The sequence below is a fragment of the Cibotium barometz genome, chromosome 2 (genome assembly GCF_041138505.1).
Source record: "Cibotium barometz isolate CiBa-2024 chromosome 2, ASM4113850v1, whole genome shotgun sequence".
NCBI lineage: Eukaryota > Viridiplantae > Streptophyta > Polypodiopsida > Cyatheales > Cibotiaceae > Cibotium > Cibotium barometz.
Genome location: NC_141047.1, coordinates 62,385,437 through 62,397,682, shown reverse-complemented (window position 1 = coordinate 62,397,682; position 12,246 = coordinate 62,385,437). Strand labels below are relative to the sequence as shown.

At 41.1% G+C, this 12,246-nt stretch overlaps 1 protein-coding gene across 1 annotated transcript; it reads right to left on the bottom strand.

Annotated features, from left to right (window-relative positions):
* Window positions 1–937: 937 nt before the first annotated feature.
* On the bottom strand, window positions 938–2,627 carry LOC147641331 (UDP-glycosyltransferase 85A1-like). The gene is made up of 2 exons (XM_086820561.1): window positions 2,077–2,627; window positions 938–1,998 (listed from the first exon to the last, which is right to left on the bottom strand). Exons 1-2 carry the CDS (start codon window positions 2,561–2,563, stop codon window positions 1,064–1,066), a joined length of 1,422 nt encoding a protein of 473 aa, XP_086676687.1. The 5' UTR covers window positions 2,564–2,627; the 3' UTR covers window positions 938–1,063.
* Window positions 2,628–12,246: the final 9,619 nt, after the last annotated feature.

Sequence of the window (12,246 nt, the reverse complement as noted above, 5' to 3'; positions counted from 1 at the left end):
TTGCTTTTTCCTAGGGTAATTTCACCATTGCTTGTAATATGCCTATAACATCAATGTATGACACAAAAGACAAAGAGTGACAAATACTAAGCATTATACAGATACCATGAATATGTGACACCAAGGAAGTACTTGATGAGTTTCCCCTATAGTATATACATAATACCACCATACAAAAACTTGATATAGATCATGGGGGGTGGGCAATCAATCATGGCTCCATATTGTAGGGTGGATCCGCCGGTTAGTCGAAGATCTCCCTCCGAACTGCTCTAGGATCCTTCTTCGAACATGCTCTTCCTATCATTGAAAGAATTCTTTTTTTCATTCACTTTCATTTTCCTTGTTCTCAGATTAACCATCCCCCAACCAATATTTGTAAATATCGAATCAAGGATTGAAAGGGATTGCGGATATCATATAGAAGATTTAAATGGATACAGAGATGCCCAAGCCCTTCCGGAAGGAGGGGTGCGGCGTGGTGGATGCGAATTTTTTTTTTGTACAATATGTGTCGAAGTAGCAACTTCCTGTACCAAATGACTTATGAAAATTGGTGCGACTACCATGACCACTACATAGTTCGTTGAAATAGCAACCTAGATGATCCGCCTTACCCAAATCCATGCCACCAGGTCTGAATTGAGAACTTAATGACATGCCTCTATACCGCCACCTTGCAAGCCTAGAACCACACCACGAGAGGTGAATTGAGAAGCTTGGAAGTTGGAGGCACGAACAAGTGACAAGTAGGGACACCATGGTATACAACATTTTCATGAGTTGAAGTTGCAATAAAACCCACATGAGAAAGAGATAAGAGCTAGTCAAGTCAGTGCTTTGCTCAAAAAAATGTTTTTTTAACCCTTAAAATTAAAAGCAATACTTAGGCTTAACCGGATTTAGACTTGAAAATCACTAGAAATGCAAGGATCTATAACTAAAATATACAAATTTCATCCTTTAAAATTAAAGGTAATGTGGAATTCCAACCGGGATTTCTAAATTTCAACCCGGATTTCTAAATTTCAACCCGGATAATTATTACTACGAACCCGAAACTTTACGGATAAGGTTTAGGGGCAGCTAGTTCGTGTAGAAGGGCATGGAGGTTTGTGTGCGATGAGCCTTCGACCTGTAAGGTTCTCTCACTAGCTTCTCTGAGCCGTGCGGCATTCTTTCTTGCTATGTTTCCTTCTTCACATTCCATCAATCCTCTAATAACTCGTTCCACTTCGCCTCTGGTAACCACGCCACCACCAAATTTGAGTCCTGGCTGAAACCTCAGCCCGATCTTCCACTCTTCTGCGATGTATTTGGCGTTGAGGTATTGGTCTGCAAAGTAGGGCCAACAAAGCATGGGGACCCCTGTGGCGACGGCTTCCATGGTGGAGTTCCAGCCGCAGTGGGTGAGGAAGCCGGCTACGGCAGGGTGCGAGAGGACGCGGAGCTGCGGAGCCCATCGAATGAAGTACCCGCAATCCTTATAATAGCCGTTGAAGCAACACTCACCGAAGCCCTCAACAAGATCCGGCCGTAACGCCCATAAGAACCGCTTCTTGCTGGCGTCCAAACCCCCGAGAACCTCCTCAAACTGCAGCCTAGAGAGGACGGTGATTGTGCCGAAAGATATGTAGATGACGGACTTCGCCGGCTGTCGATCGAGCCAATCCGCGTAGTGAGTCTCTTCTGGCCACAGGCTGGTCGTGCTCTCATTCACCAACTCGCCGACCAGCGGGCCCACGCCGTAGAGAGGCACGTTCACGCGCGAGCGCATCGCTTCAAAGGCACGACCCTCCAGTTCGTCGAAGCTATTGACGACAATGGCACGGGCTCTCTCGTATGCTATACGGCACTCGCGTACCCCTACGCTGTACACGTACTCCGTGTCATCTACTACATGTGCGTACATTGGGAGGTCTACGTTTCGCAGAGGGGGCAGGCCGGGAAGGTTTCCGTGAAACAGACCGCTCGGCAGCTGGGAGCTGGCGTTTATTACTGCAAGCAACATTTAGCGAACCGTAGTTAGCACTAAATACATGAGTTAACAAGCAATCGAATATGTGCAGGGTTTACCGTCTTTCATAGGGATTAGCCCGTCTAGCACGTAGAAGCATAGCAGGTTTCTGCTCTGGCTGGAAGGGAAGAGCGCCACCCATGGCAAGTTGAACTTATCGGCCACCTTGTGTGTAGGACTCGCTGTGAAGACATCCGAAAGCAAGCAAGTGACCGGCGAGCCTTCGTTAGAAAGGCGCTCCACCAGCTGCTCCAGCGCTGCAGTGAGGCCTTCCACAGCTTGGAAGAAATTTTGAAAGGAGAACCGGAAATCGTTGGCCATGTCCAGCCCCGCGATGGGGATGTGAGCTCTTCGGATATCCAACCCCTCTGAGCTTGTAGATCTACTCATGCTGACTTTGGTCATTCGGTCGTGAATAGGCTCTACGTTGGCAAAGGTTACGATGAAGCCTTCGGAGGCCAATATTTTGCACAGGCGCATGAGTGGGTTGATATGGCCTTGGGCCGGCAAAGGAATTGCAAGGACATGGGGTTTCGCCATGGCCATAGCTGAAAGGGAAGGAGTTCCGAGTAGAGCACAGGGCTTGCAGAAGGGTCTTAGCCTCGTGGGTAAGATATAATAATAGCTACTGATTGCGGGCAGACACGTGGTTGAACATAACAGGCTTGTCAAAGTAGCAGAGTCCCAAACGGAGTTCTTTCCTTGTAGCCACGGGAGGCTTTGACTCGCCCTGATTGGAGGTTTGACTCGCACTGATTGGAGCCTTTGTGCAGTCCCATGCCGATCGCCGCCCGCTTTTTACAGATTGTCGTTGTTAGAACTTTAGATAATAGAGCCGGTGAACTTCATTATGTCCTTCAAAGCAGACATAACGTTGATGGGAATAGCATGCACACATATAAATGACCGCGTCACAGCGTCCCGGAATTGTCAAGTTTTAAAAACATCTATATCTTGCGTGCACTACTCACTCATGTTGGGCATATCTTGTAATCGTATGTAACTATCTTGTAATTATTCATACATTCCATCACTTCAACACTTAAAAGTGAGATGAATGCTTACATATCATGAGTGTTTCAGTAATCTATCATGCTAATACAATATTACAATTCACTTGTGTTGTGTTGGTGAATTTGTTTAAGAGAATGCCACATTTGGATTGGTGATTGCCAAAATGAACAGCATGTTCCTACTCTAATTTGGGATATAAGGTATGCTACAAGGTCCTGCTAGAATGGAAAGAAGAGGAGATAGTTTTACAAAAGTAGAGCAAAGACAAATGTAGGGCTTCCAAATCTCATGGGGTGACAAGCAACACGAGGCATGCTATAGGGAAGAAGTAGCCATGTTTTTCTTTCTACAAAGAAGGAGAGAGAAGAGGTAGCCAGGTTCATCTTTCTACAAAAAAGAAGAGAATATCTTGCTTTAGTATAGATATGTAGTTCTTCAAATGGGGTCATGGGTTTTATTAGAAAAGTAAGAAGGTGGACCTCTAATTCAAGGATTGGACCATGCCATGATTTAGTAAGTGTTTTTTCATTCAAAAGTGTGGGCTTGGTGGCATGCAATAACAAAAGGTGATCCTTTGAAAATGTGCTAGGGATATTGGGTCTTTCTCTTGAGTCAATGGTCTGTCCATGCACTGGGTAGGCAATCCTCTTTATTCTAAGTCACAGCGGGTGCTTCCTCCAATGCTTGGATGTTCTTTTCTTTCATCATCACTGGTGCTATCAAGAATCAACACCGTTTGACTCCACACCATGTTGACCGAGCGAAGGGTCAGATCTAGCAAGTGATTGTGCATAGGATGGTTCAGCGTCATCAAACAAGGGGTTGTTTGCATGAATATGTCGAGTGACAGTGTAGAATCACACTTTGGATAGGGAAATGTTTTCCCTTTGGGAGCTTAGGAATAGGCGTTCGTTCATAGAGGAATGGGTGTTCTCTCCTGCAAGTACGGGCATGGGCTTGTGAAGGTATTACCATGGGCCTTGAAGGGTATGGACATGGGCTTGTGAAGGTACGACCGTGGGACTATACTAGGAAAATTACTTTCCCCCCCAATGGGGGTAAACCTCGGTGGGGTCACTCATAAATATGTAAGCATAGCACGTGGGTTCAATAGAAGGAGTTTTTAAATTCCCGTTTTTACACATTTTTTACATACAGAAGGGTACCATTTAAAGAGAGTATTTACAGATTGAATAGACAAAGGGTGTATTTTATTCATGCAAAATTTATAGATAAGGGATTTTTAAATTAGGCCTTAAACGCATGTGATATAGAGGAATTACATATAGTGAACCCTCTGAGGGGTAAACAGGACACCTCTACACCTTTAGTTCGACTAGGCTATACCCACCAACTATCCTCCATAGTTAGACCAAACCTCCAAGACTTCAGGTCTTTAGCCTAAAAGCCTCAACTGACGAGTCGTTGACCTAGATCTCTCTCAGCTGCCCCAAATAGATTAGATATTGACTGTCACCCAAATCACTCACTAGTTGATGACCCTAGGCAAAAACTTGTCCACTGCCAACATCGGCACACTTCAAAAACCTATCTAAGAATTTCGTCACTCCTTTACACTCCTTTGTTGACGTGAATTCACTCGAGATCTTATATAGAAATGACAGGAAACCGCCTCCAAAATCCTTGTCCTCCCCCAGCCCAAAATGAGCCTGGATTTTCTTCAATCCTCTAGCTTCAGCCAACCTTATATCTACAACCTTAGGGGCTTACTAAACTCTTGGCCGACCTTCTTCTGACCCCTTGCTGACAAAAAACTGACAAAAATTTGTCTCAGAGGATTGATGTAGAAATGAACAAATTCTGAGTCAAGGTTAGAACAGATGTCTGCAAATAGATTCTAGATAGAAATACGTCCTCCTAACCTCCGGTGTGTCCTCCAGTGAGACAGCCAACCACAAACACTTTATTGAACTTCCTAGAACATATCGGCTCCCTTTTACACCCCCTGCACTAATATACCATAACTGCCTGTAAACTGACTCGGATGTCTGATGATGCAGAACTCGACCCCAATATGCATCCTCCTCACTCTCCTATTATCCTCCTTGATTAGCTATCCTCAATCTATCAACCCCAAGATCACACTAAACATCCCCTGATGCTCTGCGGACTATCTGCCCCGTCGACACTGATTCAATTGGTCTTAACTCACCAATTTTCCTTTCAGAGACAAAGCCAATCAACTCAAAAGCCCTACTTGGATCATGAACTTTCTCTTTTATGTCTACCGAATCCTCCTAGCCCTTAGGCTACCCTAGTTTCATGAGAAGATATGATTTGAAAGACACTCTACTATCCACAACTAACTTACTATTGATTGATCTGACCTTTGATTGTTGCTGACGGCTGACTACTGACTCAACTCGAATAGGATTTCTTAGCTTTGAGTCCTCTAACACCTCTAAACCCTCTAAGCACTCAATTCACTCAAAGATATAACCGTATAGATACCTAGCTGATCACAATTAAAGTCACAACTACTTTAGAATGACCAGTTTGCCCATAACCCTATCTAACTTCTGTCAAGTTTCAGACCGTCAGACTCAACCTAAAATAGCTTCCCTTGTATCCAAAAAGATCAAAACAACCCTTTTTTTCCTCATCTACTGATCCCCTAGACAAAAACTTCCTATAGCTGACATCCTTCCTCGAGGGGTCCACTATAAGTAAATCTTCTGTGTCACGTGCGTTCAAGGATTATTTTAAAAATCCCTTATCTATGAATTTTTCATGTATTAACCATACCCTTTTTCTATTCAACCTATGAATACCCCCTTTAAATGGTACCCTTCTGTATGTAAAAAATGTGTTAAAAAAAGATTTTAAAAATCCCTTCTGTTGAACCACGTGCTATGCTTATATATTTACGAGTGACCCCCCTCGAGCATCCTTCTAATCTGACAGCATTCTCGCAAAACAAAAGATGACTTTTTCAATTATGAGGCATCTCAGACCTCCTAGATCGTTACACTTCTTCATAGGTGCTCTATCTTTAAAAACATCAATTAGAACAAATCAAACCAAGCTCCAAAACACAAATTATCATTGACCATGATACAAATACAAGCTTCAAACTCACTGTTCTCTTCACAAAACAAAGATAGATTGTCTCAACACCCCTGAGATAGTGAAATTTGGGGATTTTTCAATTGTAGGTTCTAGCTACTATTCAAACTATAGTGAATTCACTAACACAGAATGTAGGCCTTCCCTAGACTCCATTCAGCTCTCAGATGACCTATAGCAGCTACTACTGATGAAGATGAATTGAACTAAACCAAGTTCTAACAGAGTCGCCTAACATAAACCACTGGGACTTTTCCCCTGCTGATTCTCTAGACCTTGTAAGTTCTAGCTACTATTCAAACTATAGTGAATTCACTAACACAGAATGTAGGCCTTCCCTAGACTTTTCCCCTGCTGATTCTCTAGACCTTGCACCTTCTTTGCTCTGATTTCCCCAATGCCACCCCAATTGTACTACACTTCAATTTTGCCACCTTTGAAAACTGGAATACCCTCATCTACCAGAGCAAGTCTCTCCACTGTACATTCTTCACACTTCACTCACAAATTCTTCCCTTGCTTCTCTTCTTCATCTAATTTTCTCTCTGTCTATGTCGTAAATTGTCTCAATTACCCCTTTTTGCCCATCGCCACCTTTCTGCCTTTCTGGAACAATTGTGCCTTCTCCTTCCATTACCCCTTTTTGCCCATCGCCACCTTTCTGCCTTTCTGGAACAATTGTGCCTTCTCCTTCCATTACCCATACACTTTCTATTTTTGGTTTTTTCACCCGCTCTTATCCTACCATAATCCATATCATGTCTTGTATAAAGGCCATCATTCTCTGTACTTTATGAAAGATCTCTAGTTACTTCTTGTGAGTTCACTTTTTAAGTGTTGGACACTCAACTTTTCAGTGAGTGTGAATGCTTGTAGCCAATAAGTGGCATGCATATTAGTGACTTTAACTAATGAGGAAGGGACATTACCTTGGAGAGTTTACTCTTTCTTCTTGTGCTTTAGCTCTCTACCTTATCCTCTTGTTCTCTTTTTGCTAATTCTTATGTGAGTTATGCATAGAGCCTATGAATAGAGCCTTATGCATAGAGCCTTGTGCATAAAGCCTACGCATAGAGCCTCTGCATAGAGGTAAACCTAAGCTAAACCTAAATCGAGCACCCAAGGGTGCAATAAAGGAAAAACTTATATAAGCATTTAAAAGAAAAAGAGAGCTTACCTCTTTTTTATGAAGCCAAAAGAGAGGATTAGTGCAAGAGCTACAAAACAAAAAAGGCAACAAAAAAAGAATGCTCTGACACAAGAATGCTTAAAGCTTAAATAACATAAGAACACTCTAAGATTAATAACAAAATAACGCATTAGAACTCTTATACTTCTCATGTGATATTAGAGCTTTATTGAGTCCTTCTAGATTATTGCTTAGACAATAGACAATGTCTCTTTTGGATCGTATAGCTTCTGAGAACTTTCCACATGATCCTCCACTATTAAAACCAAAGAAAACTTCTCTTTTACAAGAGAAGGACAGTGAAAATATCAAGGGCTCCCCCTCCACTATAGCCACCAACTCGTGTGGATAACCACTCTTAACGTAACTTAACCAGCCTACAATAATGCCCCATATATCTATGCATAATCTCTATTCATACGCCTAATGCATAAGCTCTATGCATGAGGCTTATACATAAGCTTGCATAAAGCTTATGTATACGGCTTATGCATAAGCTTGCATAAGACTTATGTATAAGGCTTGCATAAGGCGTATGTATAAGCTCTATGCATAAGCTTTATGCATAAGCTTGCATAAGGCTTATGTATAAGCTCTATGTATAAGCCTTATGCATAAAGCTTGCATAAGGCTTATGTATAAGCTTACATAAGGCTTATGCATAAGCTATAAGTCTTATGCACTATGCTAAACCTTAAACCATGCACCCAAGGGTGCAATATACCTTGGGGGGCTTACCTAAACATATGTAAGTATATCATGTGAGTTCAAATGAAGGGGTTTTTTAATTCAAAATTTTAAGGTAAATTTATAGAAATATATCAACAGAAGGGTTTTTTTAAATCAATTTTAAAAAAAATCTGTAAGTGCATAAAGAAAAAGGGATCATTTTATTTATGAAAAATTCATAGATAAGGGGTTTTTTATATACACCTTTAATGCACGTGATATATAGGGTATCTTAGTAGTGCATCCCCTGAGCAATAAACATGAGCTTGCATTAATGATTATATGAATAAGAGATCTTATCTTGACAATGTCAAGCTGAAGGAGGGGACAACAATGCAAGACATACAAAACATAACATGAAAAAAAGTGATTAGTAACAGATTTATGAGAAAATCTCTATGCATGATCTATATGCATGCATGCATAGAGCCTATGTATGCTTTAATATGTGAGAGGATCCCACTTCACAATACTTGCTAGACCTCCTTACATTAGCATGAAAAGTACTCAATTCTCACTGAACTCTAACATAAGGAGGTCTAATAAGCATTATGATGACTATGTCTATACACATGTGAACTCTATGAATAGAGAGAATACCTCATGCATAGAAAAAGATAGCATAAGAAATATATGTTGTATGAATAAGAAAGTATAAACATTCAAAAAGATTATACTCTCCATCCATGCATAGCACTCCATATCAAAAAAAGCATGAAGCCTTATGCATGATTAGTAACACATTATAAAATGCTCTCTATGCTAGGTATGGATTACATAAAAATACATGCACGTCCCAATGATTGCACGCTATTTAAAGGGGTTAATAAAGATACAACACAATGTCTACAATGTGGAGAGAGACGAAATTCCCTGATAGGGATGATTTGCAAGGAGATAAATTTCCCTAAAAGGTGTTGAGACACTTCTCTAGCATTCCTTGCATCCAACACATAAGGGGATTGCAGAACTCATGACATGGCATACTACTCATCGCTCAACCGATGGCATCATGAGGATCATAGGCTAATTCACCGGCATGGTAACATGTGGAGTATTAATGTTTAAACGTAAGGGGATTGCAGAACTCATGACATGGCATACTACTCATCGCTCAACCGATGGCATCATGAGGATCATAGGCTAATTCACCGGCATGGTAACATGTGGAGTATCAATGGCCAGAGTTTAAAGATGAGCCCCGTCACTTACGTCTTGGCTTGAGAATCAATGGCCAGAGTTTAAAGATGAGCCCCATCACTTACGTCTTGGCTTGGGCATGGATGGTGTTAACCCATTTGGCTTCAAGTCCACATCATGGTCTACTTGGCCTATTTTATTGGTGAATTACAACCTCCCTCCATGGGTGGAAAATCAAGAAAGGTCATATCATGCTTGCTCTCCTTGTACTAGGGCAAGTAGAAGATGGCAAACATGGATGTGTATCTTGAGCCTTTGATTGAGGAGCTTGAGACACTATGGTGAGGTATCAAAGTGCATGATGTCTCAAGGCCAATAAATAGGCGTGATATGGAGGTGAAAGGAGTTTTTCTTTGGAGGACGATGCATGCCTATCCCGGGTTCTCAGAGTGCTCAGGTACATACTTGAACTTGATAACATTAAACTTTAAACTTTACATCTCTACCTCTCAATCATCTCAATTTTAATATAGGTTTGGCAACCTCTGGACATCATGCATGCCCAATTGTAGACCATCACTTGTTTTTGAGGGGGAAGAATCTTCTTGAGAAGCATGTAACATAATATAAGAAATCACATGTCAAGAAATCTACAAGATCTAATTAACAAGAGACATTTTCTATTTAAGAGAATATTTTCTATTTAAGAGAATATATTCATTGGACCTTATATAAGAAGACTTGTAACACTTACATCACTCCATCCATAAGTTATTTGTAAGTTTAATAGCTCCAAGTTTACTCAGAAGTGTAGAGTATGAACATCCCTCATACAAAAGGGTTCTTGTCTCTCTGCACAAGGTTTTCTCTTCTCTTCTCTTGTTCCTCTCTCATCATGCAAGGAAATATGCTCATTTAGGTGAACATCTTTGGTGCTACTGTCAGGGATATCACTTAGCTTAGGGTCCTCCACATTCTATTCCTAATCTAGAGTCTTGATTTGCCTAGATGGAATGCAAACCCGCCGATAGAAGTTGGTTATGATGCTTGTTTGATGTTTGTTTGATTTGAGTATTTTGTTTTTCTTCCTACAATAATGGAGCATTGGGAGCCTGAGGAGCTCTAGAGGCTACCCCAAAAGGGGGAGCTACAAGTAAGTACCCTAACCTTGCTCTTGATTCTATTAATTTTGGCTTTTTCTTTGAGTAGTTTAAAACTACATATTAGCTTAATTACATCATTAATCTTAACTTGATATTATGATTAATTAGGAATTCCATGCATCATTAGGTAGCTTGGGACTAGCCTAAGCCCTCCATAAGGAAACCCAAAAAATTCATCATTGAGGGGGAGAAATCATCTTGGGGGGTTCACTATAAGTAAACCCTCTGTATCACGTGCATTCAAGGCCTATTTTAAAAAAACCTTATCTATGAATTTTTTATGAATAAAACATACCCTTTTTCTATTCAACATGTGAATACCCTTTAAATGGTACCCTTTAAATGGTACCCTTTTGTAATGTAAAAAATGTGTAAAAAAGGAATTCTAAAAATCCCTTATGTTGAACCCATGTGCTACACTTATATATTTATGAGTGAAGCCCCTGAGGAAATCAGCGAAAGACTAGGAAACAACTGGGTGTATTTTAGTCTCAGGTTGAATCTCTGAGAAGTGAATGGACGTTCACTTCACAGAGGTACAGTCGTACCTTCTTAAGCCACGCCCATTCACTTCCTATATAGGAGAATCTTTCCAAATCTCCCTCATAAATGTGAGTAATGAGCATTGAAAAGGGTATAAATGTACATTAAAAAGGGCATAAAAGTGGTATAGTTGAACTATCAGGAGAATATTTGAAGGCGACTGTCTCACAAGATATATCTTTTTGTTGTAGTTAAGATGCCTTCTTGTCAATATGTGATCGTATGTCTGTATCTTCATAGACATATATATGTTTCTTCATAGACATATGTCCGCTCCCTCATGAGTGAACGAATGTACCTTTAGGAGAACGAATTGTGTCAACCGGAGGTCAAGGGATAGAGCCTGAGTTGATTGGTGTCATTTGAGCTGGGATCCTAGTGTCCCCAAGATCTGATCCCTATACATTTTCCTCTTGTGTGTCTGCTGGTGGTGTTATAGAGGCCATCACCTAGCCACCACACATGCTTTAGTGCCCCCACTAAGGACCAAAAAGCACTGGCTTAAAGCTTTGATTTTCAGGCTGGAGATCACTTGTTTATCAGCTCAGGATTTATGGGTGGCTGATTTTGTATATGATGTCTTCAGAGGTGAGAGAGGTGATGTCTCTCTGTTCTTAAGAAGGGTTGATTTGGTAGCCTTGAGAAATAACAGGGATGATGATGTGTATAAGGCTAGCATGATGGGGTTGCTTCTGGAAGGGGCAGCTAGCAAATGGTATGAACATGTGCTGATAGAGGAATAGAGGGGTAATTGGGATTATTTGAGAAATGCATTAAGGAGGAAGTATGGGAGAGGGTTGAGAGTCGAGAAGAGCTTTAGAAGGAGGTCAGCGTTATATCAAGGGGAGGAGGAGAAATTTGTTGCCTTTGTGAACAGATTTGAGGGAGTTTGGAGGAAAATAGTGAGGGTGTTGGGGGAAAAGCAAGTACCTCCTGATTTTTTAAGGAAAGATAGGTTCATAGGGTTGCTGCATGGAGTTATAAAGGATAAGATGGAGCTTCAATGCCAAAATTTATGTGTTAGGGCAGTCAGGCTGGCAACAGAATAGTGGAAGATGAGAGTGTGAAGGTAAGAGCTGGCACATAAAGAAAGGGAGGCATGATTGTCAACTAGATATGAACATGGTACTGGTGGTGGACCTGTAGTTGAGCCATTTCTGGTTGAAGTTCATGTAGAAAGAGGTCATTGTGCTGAGATTCCCAAGGCAACAAAGGTCAGAGATAGAAGTCAGGAAGGACTGCATCAAAAAATCTAGAGGCTCTGATAGAGCAAATTGGGAATTTTAACCTTGTTGTACAGGGCATTCAGAATCAAGTTAGAAGACCATAGGGGGATAGACCATTAAGGAAAATAATGGAGAACT

Coding starts and splice junctions, on each gene's coding strand:
- LOC147641331 (XM_086820561.1), bottom strand. CDS start 2,563: ATGGCCATGGCGAAACCCCATGTCCTTGCAATTCCTTTGCCGGCCCAA. Junction 1,999..2,076: donor GCTAATCCCTATGAAAGACG/GTAAACCCTGCA, acceptor TGTTGCTTGCAG/TAATAAACGCCAGCTCCCAG.